This window comes from Carcharhinus amblyrhynchos, chromosome 7, assembly GCF_965287045.1.
Source record: "Carcharhinus amblyrhynchos chromosome 7, sCarAmb.v2.hapA, whole genome shotgun sequence".
NCBI classification, from domain to species: Eukaryota; Metazoa; Chordata; class Chondrichthyes; order Carcharhiniformes; family Carcharhinidae; genus Carcharhinus; species Carcharhinus amblyrhynchos.
In genome coordinates, this window is record NC_137330.1 from 103,506,733 (window position 1) to 103,521,450 (window position 14,718).

The 14,718-nt window shown below is 43.0% G+C and overlaps 1 protein-coding gene across 2 annotated transcripts in view; it reads left to right on the forward strand.

The window, feature by feature from the left end:
* Positions 1–311: 311 nt before the first annotated feature.
* Positions 312–14,718, forward strand: part of armc2 (armadillo repeat containing 2) — a 146,177-nt gene continuing 131,770 nt past the window's right edge. Inside the window, exons 1-4 of one of the 2 annotated variants that reach the window (XM_080192867.1) lie at positions 312–458; positions 4,708–4,949; positions 8,296–8,368; positions 10,057–10,222. In XM_080192867.1, coding sequence (XP_080048993.1) covers positions 4,723–4,949; positions 8,296–8,368; positions 10,057–10,222 — 466 coding nt within the window. In that variant the 5' untranslated portion in view covers positions 312–458; positions 4,708–4,722. The remainder of the gene's footprint in view (positions 459–4,707; positions 4,950–8,295; positions 8,369–10,056; positions 10,223–14,718) is intronic. The other variant, XM_080192868.1, reaches the window with a different exon arrangement.

Here is a 14,718-nt window from a genome sequence, read left to right on the forward strand (position 1 = left end):
TACCAATACATGTGACAATAATAAATAAAATATTTCAGCTCTGGCTTTAACACTGACTGTTCTTGGTGAAGCTGTGATTTTCTGGACTGCAGCCGCCTTGGGTTCAATACAATGGTGTACATGTACATTGAAATATTTCAGTTCTGGCTTTAACATTGAGTGCCATGGGTGAAGTTGTCATTTTCAGGGCTGCAGCCACCATCGATCCAAAGGAAGGAGCTGTGCAATGACGTCACACCAGCACGTGCCCCGTGACGATGACTCGCCGATACCGGCGGCGCATGCGCGTCAGCCGGTTGTCGAGTGTTCGCCGCGTGACAGTTGGTGCAAGGCCCGAGCTCGGCTATGAGACAACATTTTCACAAGTGAGAGCGAGGGGTTAGTTGTAAACCCTGGGCACATTCGTGTCTTGGACATCGGAAGTTTCAGTTTGGCAGAAACTCTGAAGCTCAAATTTAGTAAGTTGGGCTGGGTGTTGAGGCGATTCTCCATTCCCCCCCCTTTCTTCTCTAAATCATTGAGAATATTGGAAATAAATATCATTCATCCCTAAGGCTGAGGTGTCGATAAGGCAGGGACGGGGTTGGGAGGCTGGACGGAGGCTTTCTTACCATCGAGTAACTGTGTGGAGCAGAGCAGCTCCGCTGGCTGTGTTCGGTCACCAGGGAAACGGCTGCGGCGCCGTGCATGCTGGGAGATCCGTGAGGTAAACAATGGCCGTGGTTGCCATAACAACGGGCGGCCAGTGACGTCATCCGCTCCGAACCGCAGCCCAGATGGACGTTGTTCCAAACCTCTCTTTAGTCTCAAGCCTTCTCCACTCGTTATGTGGTTTGCAACAACACTGGTCCCCCAGCACGGTTCTGATGCCAGTGCCCCACGAACTGAAACTGAGTTCTCCAGCACCAGTCCATGAGCCACTTATCTCCCTAATTTTAACTACCCTATTCCAATTTGCACGCGGTTGGGTAATAACGCGGATGGAGGTTTTCTTGCTTAATTTCATGCCTAAAACTCTCTGCAAGAACCTTTTCCCCCGTTCTAGCTATGTTGTTCGTACCCCCAAGGATCATGAGAATGTGACCCTACCCCTCTAGCTGCAAGTTTATCTCCAGCCTGGAACATACGTCCTTGGCATTGGCAGGTATGATGTGGAGATGCTGGCGTTGGACTGGGGTAAACACATTAAGAAGTCTCACAACACCAGGTTAAAGTCCAACAGGTTTATTTGGTAGTAAATGCCCCTAGCTTTCTGTCCTAAGGAGTGTAATCGCCTCCTGAAACAAAGTGTCCAAGTAATTTTTGCCCTCCCCGAAGTGTCGGAGCTCAGACTCTAGCTCAGTGATTCTGAGCCAAAGCTCATCAAACTTTAGACACTCACTGCAGATGTGTTTACCCTGGACAATCACCTGTATCCTTGAGATCCCACATGCTGTAGCCTTGACACATCACCTGTGTTGCCATATTTATGAGCTTTAACTGTTACTTAATTATTTTATTCAATTATTTGTTTTCTTTTAGATTTTTATTAATCTTATCACAAACTCCAGTACTATTTTAAACCTTGGGAAAATGAACCTTGACCATGTACTGGATATTACTAGGCGCTCACCTCGTCCCCTGTAGAACAGGAGAAACGAAGCTTTGGGTGAATAAGTTAGAGAAGCAAAGGAGTACTGCCCTGCCCTCCCCTCAGTGAATTCCCTCTTCTCACCTAACTTCCACACACAATTCAAGGCCGCATTGAATGTCCATCATCATGTAGCACCACAACTAAAGGATGTAGATGGTGGACTGGGTCTTTGGTAGGTGGTGAGGGAACCAACAAGAGGGAAAATCTATTTGACCTCATCCTCCCCAGTGTACCTGTAGCAGATGCATCTGTCCGTGACAGTATTGATTGGAGTGACCACCTAACAGTTCTTGCGGAGACGAAGTCCCATCTTCGCACTGAGGATATTTTCCATCATGTTGTGTGTCACTACCCCAATGTTAAATGAGATAGATGTTAAACAGATCTTGCAAATTCAACACTGATCATCCATGAGATGCTATAGACCATCATCAGCAACAGAATTGTGTGCAAATCTGCAATCTCACAATCTGGCGTAACCCCCATTACCGTTGAGCCAAGGGGGTCATTCCTGGTACAGTGAAGAGTACAGGAGGGCATGCCTGGAACGGCATCAGATTTGGGCTTCACTGGCTAGGCCAACATTCATTGCCCATTCCTACTTGCACTTGAGACAATGGTGGTGAGTTAGCTTCTTGCTTAATTTCATGCCTAAAACTCTCTGCAAGAACCTTTTTCCCCATTCTAGCTATGTCGTTCGTACCTCCAAGGACCATGAGAATGGGATCCTACCCCTCCAGCTGCAAGTTTATTTCCAGCCTGAAACACATGTCAGAACCCTGGCATTGGGCAGGCATGATGTGGAGATGCTGGTGTTGTACTGGGGTAAACACGGTAAAAAGTCTCACAACACCAGGTAAAAGTCCAACAGGTTTATTTGGTAGTAAATGCCACTAGCTTTCGGAGTGCTGCTCCTTCAACGAAGGAATTGATAGCTGCAATGTAGGTGTTCCAGGAATACCCACACTACTGTCAGGGAGGGAGTTCCAGGATTTTCATCCAGTGACAATAAAGGAACAGTGATACAATTCCAAGTCAGGATAGTGAGTGACTTGCAGCAGGTGGTGTTCCCATACATCAGCTGCCATGTCCTTCTGGATGGCGATGGTTTTGGGTTTAAAAGATGCAGCCTAAGGAGCCTTGGTGAGTTCCTGCAGTGCGTCTTGTTGAAGATACACACTGCGGCAACTGTTTGCCGGTAGTGGAGGGAATAAATTTTTCAAGGTGGCAGATAGGACACCAATCAAATGGGCTGCTTTGTCTTGAATGCCGTCAAGCCTCTTGAGTGTTGTTGGTGCTGCATTTTTGTGTCTGATCCCTATAACCTTTCACTTACCGCTATATTTTAAGCAGATCAAATGGGGAGGATGGAAATAAAAGGGAGGGCAGATAATCATCTGTGATTCTGGAGGGAGATGGGTGACGAAAGCTGAGATGTTAGCAGAATCCTAAGGATCAAAACTGGGAAGAATAAGTTTGATGGGAAGGAGGTTGGCAACTCCCGAGTAGGAAAGTAGGATGGGGTCGCTGATGAAGCAACAAGAGCCTTGATGGACCTTTTTGAATATGCCAAGAGAAGCACAGAAGGAATCTGTAAACTTATCTAAAATAGAGTGACATCTGGGACATTGGCAGCAGAGTAGAAAGATAGGGGAGTGCTATCAGATTGGGGTGGGGATTTGGAGGATAAAATACCCAGAATGGGAGAAATTTAAAGGCTCATGATGACAGGTGAGAATGGTGTAGCAGGGATAAAGTGGAAACAAAATAGGGAAGGGGTAGTAAAAAATAAACGGAAATAGAAATAATGCCCTCAGTTTGAGAGCCGCGGCCAAAATGTACATGTGTCTGGACACAAAGTTCATGTTTTAATCATTGATTGCTTGGTAGTTTTAAAGATACATCTATCAAGTTAGTAGATCACAAATAGAGAGGAGACAATAAATGGGAATCCAAAGTTAAAGAAAAAAGTCATATGGTGGGATAAAGTTAATAAAAGTTAGATAGGGCAGAGTTCATGGAACATTCACCAAATTGGAGACTGATGTGGAGGGAGATTAAAGTCCAAACACTAATTAAAGGGTATAATGATGGAGGATGCACTGATGGAGATATTTTTGTGGGAATGAAGATCCAGAAGGTGACAGAAACAATTGCAGGACAGAAGAATGGTGGGGAAATCAGAAGTAACCATATGATGCAGAAATGAGAGAGTACTTTGGCCCAGATGAATCAACCTCTGGTCAGGAACTGGACTGATAGGCTCATCTGTGGAAGAGGGTTGCAGCCGATTAGAGTTATTTGGAAGCAGCAGATTGGAGACACAGAAACCGAGTCATACTTGCAGTGTAGTCCGGTTTCCAGGAATTGGGAAGAAAATTTTAAGGCATGATCATAAATTTTGAGGCATGATCTTGTGCTTGCTGAGGAAACAGAGTACAGTCTTGGATTGCACACATTGGCTTAAAATAGCAGTCTAACAATGTAAAGGAGGAAACTGGTGGAGAAAGGGCAGAGATGATGCATGGTGAGGGGCTTTCTAGGGAGCCATCTTGAAACACCTGTTGTTTACCTGGAAACCACTGTCAGCTCATTTGTCACAATTAAGCTTCAAGAGCTCTATACAGCCAGAGCTTTCAGTTAATGTTCAGGAATATAAAACAAAAGTGAAGTAGAGCAGATGCTAATTTTTACTAATCCCATTTGTTCATGATCTGTAGTGGTGAAAGAGAAATAGAATTGGTGGGAACAGCGCCGTCAACATTAAAAATAATGAATTACCCCAGCAAAATTCAGTGCTTTTACCCAGTAATAATAAGGGAGCGTTGGCAGGTTAATTACAAACCTTTGCATAATTGCAATTCTTTCCTTTGATCATTTGTATTGTTGCACATCTAAAGATTTGGTTTGCTTTAAGCATTTTATTGCTTGTTAAATTTTCAGGGAAATTGATTTCTAAGGTAAATAGAAGGACATGAAATTTTTAGTATTTTTTCCACTGAGGCATTGATTGTTAATTTTGGTACTTTGTTTCTTTTGCTTGTGTTTCTGTTTGTCATATGGAAAATTTTCAGAGCTGTTCATCTGTCATGGTGAAGATGAAGTCGTCAAGAACTAAAAGCACTGTAAAACCTGCCACCGTGATTGGAGGTTCACCATCTCAACCGAAGACCAGTGCTGAGATCATTAGTGAGGCCCGTTCTTCATTGAGAATTTTAAAGACTCAAAGACCATTTACACCTAAAGACGATCAGAGGAAACTTTTTGGCTCTACCTCTTCCCGTGCACCTGAAAATAGGCCCCCCTCTGCATTCAGGTAGAAACAAGATTCATTTCAATGTATGTCTGTATTATAAATGTTGAGCATAATATCATCATGGTGGCACAATGGTTAGCACTGTTGCCAGGGACCCAAGTTTGATTCCCGGCTTGTCTATGTGGAACTTGCACATTCTCCCTGTATCTACGTGGGTTTCCTTCAGGTGCTCCAATTTCCTCCTTCAGTCAAAAGATGTACGTGCGGATCAGATTGATTGGCCATGCTAAATTGCCACTTAGTGTTGGGGGACTAGCAGGGTAAATACATAAGGCTATGGGGATAAGGACTGGGCAGGATTGTGTTTGGTGTAGATTTGATGGGCTGAATGGCCTCCTTGTGCACTGTAAGGATTCTATGATTCCAGATTTATTTTATATGTCCACATTGTTTCGGAGGTGGGTAGAAGTGGCAAAAGCATTATTACAGCTCAATTTTATTTTAAATGTGAGAAAAACCAAACCAAAGTGATAAAAAGGGTGGTCATTGCCTTGTATACAACAAAATACTGATATTGCAATAATGCACAAAATTATGCACAAGTTCTTAATGGCAAAATACCTGGGGCAAGATTAAGCCAATCAGCAATAAAAAAGCTTGAATTAAGAAGAGCAATGTGGTGCTGAGGTCCATGACAAGAAAAACTGCTGAAAACTTGTGCTACTATTGGTAGAGTGAATTGAAAGAGGGTTTGAATGGTTATATTGGCATAGGATTGGAGCAGGGGACTTTTTTGCTTATCCTATGGGAGGGTTTGATTTGATTTATCATTGTCATGTGTATTAGTACACAGTGAAAAGTATTGTTTCTTGCGCGCTAGACAGACAAAGCTTACTGTTCATTAGAGAAGGAAAGAAGAGAGTGCAGAATGTAGTGTTATAAGAACATAAGAAATAGGAGCAGGAGTAGGCCATCTAGCCCTTCAAACCTGCCCTGCCATTTAATAAGATCATGGCTGATCTGAAGTGGATCAGTTCCACTTTCCCGCTTTCTCCCCATAACCCTTAATTCCCTTGTCTGTCAGAAATCTATCTACCTGTGACTTAAATATATTCAGCGAGGTAGCCTCCACCACTTCAACGGGCAGAGAATTCCAGAGATTCACCACCCTTTGAGTGAAGAAGTTCCTCCTCAACTCCGTTCTAAACTGTCCCCCACCCCCCTTATTTTGAGGCTGTGCCCTCTAGTTCTGCTAGAACCTTTTATAGTCATAGCTCGGGTGGAGAGAAGGATCAACTTACTGCGAGGTAGGTCCATTCAAAAGTCTGATGCAGCAGGAAAGAAGTTGTTCTTGAGTCGGTTGGTACGTGACCTCAGATTTTGTAACCAAAAGAGAAAATGCTGGAAATTCTCAGCATGTCTGGCAGCACCTGTAAGGAGAGAAACGAGCTGACATTTCGAGTCCAGATGACACTTTGGTTTCAGATTCCAGCATCCACAGTAATTTGCTTCTGCTCAGACTTTTGTATCCTTTTCCTGATGGAAGAAGGTGGAAGAGGGTATGTCCAAGGTTTGTGGGGTCCTTGATTATGCTGGCTATTTTTCCGAGACAGAGGGAAGTGTAGACAGAGTCAATGGATGGGAGGCTGGTTTGTGTGATGGATTGGGCTACATTCGCGACTTTTTGTAGTTTCTTGTGATCTTGGGCAGAGCAGGAGCCGTTCCAACTTGTGATACAACCAGAAACAATGCTTTCTGTGGTGTATCTGTAAACGTTGGTAAGAGTCGTAGCTGACATGCCAAATTTCCTTCATCTGAGAAAGTAAAGGCATTGGTGGGCTTTCTTAACTTGGCATGGGGGGACCAGGACAGGTTGTCGGTGATCTGGACACATAAAAACCTGAAGTTCTCGACTATTTCTACTTTGTCCCTATTGATTTAGACAGGGGCATGTTCTCCTTTACGCTTCCTGAAGCCAGTGACAATCTCCTTTGTTTTGTTGACATTGAGGGAAAGATTATTGTCGTCACACCAGTTCACCAGATTCTCGATATCATTCTTGTACTCTGTCTCATCATTGTTTGAGGTCCAACCCACAATGGTGGCATCATCAGCAAACTTGAAAATTGAGTTGGAAGGGAATTTGGCCACACAATCATAGGTGTATGAGGAGTAGAGTAGGGGGCAGAGGACACAGGCTTATCGGGCACCGGTGTTGAGGATGATAGTGGAGGAGGTGTTGTTGCCTATTCTTACTGGTCTGTGGGTTAGGAAGTTCAGGATCCAGTCATGGGGGGAGGAGCCAAGGCCCAGGCCACGGAGTTTGGAGATGAGTTTTGTAGGAATAATGGTGTTGAAGGTGTAGTCAATAAATAGGAGTCTGACATAAGTGTCTTTATTACCTAGGTGTTCTAGGGTTGAGTGCAGGGCCAGAAAAATGGCATGTGCTGTGGTCCTATTGCGGCGGTAGACGAACAGTAGTAGATCACGCAATCCGAGAGGCTGGAATTTATTTGTACCGTGACTAACCTTTCAAAGCACTTCACAATGATGGATGTCAGAGCCATGGGTCGATAATCATTAAGGCACGCTACTTGGCTTTTGTTTGATACTGGGATGATGGTCACCTTTTTGAAGGAGATAGGGACCTCAGATTGTTGTAAGGAGAGGTTGAAGATGTCTGCGAATACTCCCGGCCGCTGATCCGCACAGGATCTGAGTGCTCGTCTGGGTACTCCATCCAGGCTTTCCATGGGCTGACCTTCGAGAAAGCTGCTCTGACATCTGCAGTGGTGACCTCAAATACAGGTTCATCCAAGGCTTCTGGGGTGGAAGGAGTGCTCTCACTGACCTTTTGCTCAAAAAGGGAAGTGAATATAGAACTATGCAGATTCCCATCGTCAAGTAAAGACACAACGTACACACAAGGAATCTTTAATGATTGCAATCCACTGTATGCAATAATTTTAAAATTGAGACATAAATGAGTAAATTTGACTTGAAAGGGGTGGAAGGAAATAAATCATTTCATGAATAAGTCTTCATAACTGCATTTATCATATCATCAAACTTAATGTGGGGTGGGGTAATATCTGTTTCTTGATTTGTAGCATCTGAGGTCATTTGTGGGAAAACGGCACCCAGCTGATGGCTCAAGACTTTGGTGTTCCAGTCAGCTTGCTCGTGTTGCCCATGCAATGACTTTGATTCAAAAAAATGTTGAGTATATTGTTTGTCTTGACTTCTCAAAAGATCATGAATTAATATTCAAAGCTGTAACATTTAAATGTTTTGATCCAGATAATTTGTTTTAGTATTTTATGTTGTCTTTAAACCTAACATATAAAGGAGCTCAAATTGAAGAGAAGAATCCCTAAGAAATAAGTCCCATGCTTTGTTTCTACAGCCTCCATGCTCGGAGTTTTGAAGGTAGTGATTCAAGACCCATATCCGGAGCCCGTCTCAGCCCACTTGATCATGTGAGTATAGCAAAAGACAGTGAAGTCAATTGTCGTAAAATTATTTTAAAATAGAAGTAGAGAAAGGGTCTATTCAGGGTCAGTGATATAGCTAAGTAGGTAAATGCACTGTGTGATTATAAAACTATATTGATGCATTTTCAACCCATTGTTTATACCAAGGTAAATGGCAAGGCGCAGCAGCTATGATTACATAGGTTATGAAACAGTGAGGCAGGCTGTTAGGCCCCACCAGTCCATGCTGTCATTTCATGTCCCAATCAAGCTTCCTCTAATTTTTCCTCATTTAAATCTATTATTGTAACGTTTTATTCCTTTCTCCCGCACGTAATTGTTGAGCCAAGATTTAAATACATCTATTTAATTCACTTCAGCCACTCCCTGCAAAAGGGGTTCCACTTTCTTACAACTGTTCAGTTAAAAATGTTTCTTCTGAATTCTCTACTGGATTGCTTGGTGGACTATCTTATATTACTGGCGTCGAGTTATGTTCTTTCCCATCAGTAAAAACCCTGTGACTCCAAATCGAGACAACATACCACTCAGTGCAGGGGCAAATAGGGAGGGAGATAACTGGCCAGCATTTATAAACACAGCTCAGTTTTTATCAGGTTCATAGTTTATATCTATAGTTCAAAACTACCAGCAGAAGTAGTAAGCTCACTCTTGCCACACAGTTGGTGTGGGAAAATAACATACTGAGCAGCAATGGTTGCTGTTTAAAATTTGGCAAATTGAATGTTACTGGAGCAAACATATTATGCATCTTCACAACCTCTAAAAATCAAGAGAGATCACCTAGTCCTCAAAGCTAACTAACATCAATTCCAACATAGTCTGTTCACCTTTAAGGTTCTGAAACATGGAGGGTCACCAAAACAACGTTGATGAAAATCCAATCGTAGAACAGAATCATAGAATCCCTATCGTGCAGAAGGAGGCCATTCAGCTCATCGAGTCTGTACCGACAACAATCCCACCCAGGCTTTATCCCCGCAACCCCACCTATTTACCTTGCCAATTCCACTGAAACCAAGGGGAAATTTAGCGTTGCCAATTCACCTAACTTGCACATTCTTCACCAACAAATGCCTCAGAAGCCCCCTTAGGGTACGCTGACCAAACAGCATCAATAACATTAGGCTATGGGAGGAGACAAAACAAGACCCAGTGGTCCTCCAAATCAAAAGGTGAAAGTGGAATTGGATAGACCATATTTTGAGGGAGCCCTGGGACGACATTGTACGGCAAGCTCTCGCATGGAATTCGCAAAGAAAGAGAAAGAAAGGTAGATCAAAAAACATATGGAGGCAGGATACTAAAAGGGAAATGAGACCCAAGGGCTATACATGGCAATAACTGGAGAGTTTGATCAAAACAGAATTAGATAGAGAGAATTTGTCCATGGTCTGTGCACTGTTACGGAATGAAAAGGCAAAGAAGAACTCTTCATCTCAAATACTTGTTTATATTCAGTGGCCAATTTATAGTGTATAGCTCTAACATTCCACATGTTGCAGAACACACAAAAATATGCAAAATCTTTAAATAATAAATTTATATGGGTAAGTTCTTTTCTATTTATGTAGGTGATTGTTGTATGCTGAATTTAATAGGAGCACTTATCGAGATTTCAAAACCTTGAATTTCACTTAATTAAATTATTACAACTTGTTTTACTCTAACAGAAACCAAAAATTCCTACTTCTCCTTCCAAAGATGAAGGAACACCCATTCCAAAACCACCATTGGACCCAATAGAGATTAAAAGAGTAAGCAATGCTCGTGCAAGATTATTTAAAGTCGCTTCTCAGGGAAATCTTTTGCCTGACAAAGTGATTCATCCAGAAGAAAGTAAGTGGCTCCTTATTTCCTGAATGTGTGTGTGTATGTGTGTCGTGTGTACAATGTTCAATATTAAGATATTTTACAGTAAATTGGAATTATTCATTAATTTGTTTAATTCTGCATCACTTCTGGGTAAGTTAGATATTGGCTGGGATCTTCCAGGAGGCAGCCAAAAGTCATTGACTTCTGATGGGAATTTCCGATCCCGCTCTGGCCATTATCTGTATTTTGTCTCTATATATGCAGTGAAATAATAAAAATAGAAAATTCTGAAAATACTCTGGCAGCATCTGTGGAGTTACCGTTTTAGATCATGACCATGGCTGGAACTTCCTTGCAGTTCAGACCAGAGAGTTCTTCTGGTGGTGCTGACGGTGCGCCCCCACTATGGGTTTCACAATGGCAAGGGGTGCGTTCAACGGGAAACCTTGTTGACAACGGCAGGGCCAGTAGACCCTGCCACCAGCTAATGGTAGGTCACCTCCCATTTTGGTAGGTTGCATGATTAATAGAACCATGGAAATGATATAGCATAGAAAGAGGCCATTCAGCCCATCTTGTCCATGCTGACACAAAGACACTCAGTTGCCTATTCTAATCCCACCTTCCTTCACATCAGCTTCCATAACCCTGGAACTTACAGCACTTAATGTTTATTTTCGATATATAAAGGGTGAGAGAGGGGCAAGAGTGGATATTGGACCACTAGAAAATGACGCTGGAGACGTAGTAATGGGGTTTAAAGAAATTGCAAAGGAACTGAATAGGTACTTTGCGTCATTTGTCATGGTGGAAGACACCAGTAACATAGTGAAAATTCAAGAGAGTCACAGGGCAGAGGTGAGTATCTGGGAGGTGAGTAAAGGAAGGAGGTCGAATATGGGAAATTACAGTCTGGTTAGCCTGACCTCGGTCGTTAGTAAGATTTTACAGTCCATTATTAAGGATGAGATTTTGGGATACTTGGAAGTGCATGGTAAAATAGAGTGAAATCAGCAGGTTTTGTCAAGGGGAAGTCATGCCTGACAAATCTATTAGAATTCTTTGAGGAGGTAACAAGCAAATTAGACAGAGGAGAGCCACTGGAAGTTATTTACTTGGATTTCTGGAAGGCCTTTGACAAGGTGCCATACAGGAGGCTGCTGAGTAATGTAAGAGCCCATGGTGGTAGCATATTTAGATGATTGGTTGACTGGTGTGAGGCAGAGAATGGGGATAAAGGGTTCCTTTTCAGGATGGCAGCTGGGGTCAGATTTGGGACCACAACTTTTTACCTTGTATATCAATGATTTAGATAAAGGAACTGATGGCACTGTGGCTAAGTGCGCAGATAATACAAAGATAGGTGGAAGGACAGATAATATTAAGGAGAAAGGGAGGCTGCAGAAGGACTTGGACAGGTTAGGAGAGTGGGCAAAGAAGTGGCAGACGGACAAGTGTGAGGTTATGCACTTTTACAGAGAGACTTGGACAAGTTGCAGAGCTGGGCTGAGAGGTGGCAGATGGAATTTAATGCGGAAAAGTGTGAGGTAATTCACTTTGGCAGGAATAACAGATGTGTAGAGTATAGGGCTAACGGTAGGACTCTGAATAGTGTGGATGAACAGAGGGATCTAGGTGTATGTGTACATAGATCCCTGAAAGTTGGGAATCAAGTAGATAAGGTAGTTAGGAAGGCATACGGTGTCTTGGCATTTATTGGTAGGGGGATTGAATTTAGGAGCCGCAACGTCATGTTGCAACTGTACAAAACTCTGGTGCGTCCGCACTTGGAGTATTGTGTGCAGTTCTGGTTCCCACATTATAGGAAGGATGTGGAGGCATTGGAGAGGGTGCAGAGGAGGTTTACCAGGATGTTGCCTGGTATGGAGGGAAGGTCCTATGAGGAGAGACTGAGGGATTTGGGGTTGTTTTCGTTAGAAAGAAGGCGGCTAAGAGGGGACCTTATTGAAACATATAAGATGATTAGAGGTTTAGATAGGGTGGACAGTGATAGCCTTTTTCCTCGGATGGAGAAAGCTAGCACGAGGGGGCATAGCTTCAAATTAAGGGGTGGTAGATATAGGACGGATGTCAGAGGTAGGTTTTTTACCCAGAGGGTGGTGAGGGATTGGAATGCCCTGCCTGCTGCAGTTGTAGATGCGCCTAGTTTGGGGGCGTTTAAGAGATCCGTGGATAGGTTTATGGATGGAAAAGGATTGGTTTAGGTTAGAGGGTCATTGCTTTTTTAATTGGTCAGTGCAACATCGTGGGCCGAAGGGCCTGTTCTGCGCTGTTATGTTCTATTGGTAGGAAGAACAGAAGCATAGACTATTTTCTAAATGGGGAGAGAATTCAGAAATTGGAAGCACAAAGGGACCAGGGAGTCCTAGTTTAGGATTCTTTTCAAGTCAACTTGCATGTTGAGTTGGTAGTTGGGAAGGCAAATACAATGTTAGCTTTCGTTTCGAGAGGATTAGAATACAAAAGCAGGGATGTACTGCTAAGGATTTATAAGGCTCTGGTCAGACCACATTTGGAGTAGAATCATAGAACCCTACAGTGCAGAAAGAGGCCCTTCGACCCATCGAGTCTGCACTGACTACAATCCCACCCAGCCTTATCCCCATATCCCTAACATTTACCCGCTAATCCCTCTAACCTACACATCCCAGGACACTAAGGGGCAATCAACCTAATCCGCACATTCTTGGACTGTGGGAGGAAACTGGAGCACCCGGAGGAAACCCATGCAGACACGAGGAGAATGTGCACACTCCACACAGACAGTGACCTGAGCCAGAATCGAACCCAGGTCCCTGGAGCTGTGAAGCAGCAGTGCTAACTACTGTGCCGTCCCGTGCAATACTGTGCAGTATTGGAGGACTGTAATAGAAATACTTCACAACATAATCTAAAAGCAAAAGACAGCGGCTGCTAAAAATCTGAAATTAAAATGAAAAACATGGCTCTGCATTGGATAGTGTAAAGGATAGCAGTAAGTTCCAAAATTATACAGATGATTAGTGGAGTGGGCAGCAAAGTGGCAAAATGGCCACTCCATTTTGAAGTAGTTCTATTTCAGTCCTTTCCAGTATTTTTAACATAGACATTTGCACAGCACTGATTAACTTATTGACTAATGTACACAACCTTTTCATAACCTACTTGATCCTAAACTGAGGGGCCACCCGACATCTTTTCCATCACAAAGACTACTCCAGAACAGCACCTCTACCCTTATCTCAGCCCATCTGCAACTCAAACTTTAATTCCTGCCTTTGTCATCTCCAGACTCAACTATCCCAATGCTTTCTTGCTGCAAGTATTGACTCGTATTAAATAGTGGAGCAGGCTTAACAGGCCATATCCTTCTCCTCTCTCTTGTGTTCTTCATAATACTTGTTTTTTTTTCCTTCTGCTGCTTCATCTTACCATTTTCTTCAGTTCTTTGCCAAAAGGCAGGTCCTTCCAGATTATTATTCATTGAACCACAGCAAAGTGCATGAAGGCAGGGTCTGAGTCTACCTCAGCCAGAAGAGGGATTGAAGTTCATCTGATCCACCTGCTATCCATCTAGCCAACCAACCCCCACATGGTATTACCCAGTAACTAATGACTCATGGAACTCAGGCATCAAATCATGCAAATCTTGTAACCTTGAAACTGAAGCTTGCAGCTTCCTTGTTAACAAAGAAATATCTTCTATCATTTGGTTTTCAAGTTGGATATTTAATTGCCTTGTGAAATCAGGCCTTCAGGATGTCTAATTTTCTTCAAGCAGTGAGTGGTTAGGGTCTGGGAAACACTGCGAGTATGGTGGAGGCAGGTTGAATTGAGCATTCAAGAAGAAATTGGATAATCATTGGAAGTATGTGCAGGATGGTGGGGAACTGACTAGGTGAACTGCTCTTTCAGAACACCATGGCAGGCATGATGGACCTAATGACCCCCTCTTGTGCTGTGACAATTCTGTGATTCTGCTGTCAGGAAGCAGAGGTGGTTTTAAGTGATCTATATTTTATTGTTAGATAGAAATGAGATATAGATTTAAGTGATTTTAATTTAGTGTTTCTTTGTAAGAAAGGGCAAAGCTCCAGTTAGATTCATGTTAAACGAAAAATACATTGTGTGTATGGAGATTTTGATTTCAGTTTAAACTGTTTCCAATGTGCTTAGTGAGTTACAATGTGAAAGGTAAACAAGAGCTTGGAGAAAGAATGAGCTGTTGCTTAGTAACTAGGACCCACCTGTAGGAAAAAGATATTGGGTAGGATTTTCCTCCCCCTTCACTGTGTATTTTGCAGCAGTGAGAGGTGGCACATCGCTCGCTGGTGGTAGGATCTTATGGTCCCACCATTGTCAACAGTTTCCTATTGAACGCACCTTCACCACTAGTGGGAACATAAGATCCTGCCTGCATAAATGCCAGCAAGATTTCAGTGCAAATGTTTTTAGCTTACCTAAACTCATTTGCAGAAGGAGTTTAATAGCTAGAGAGAACATAGCTCTCCAGCTCAACC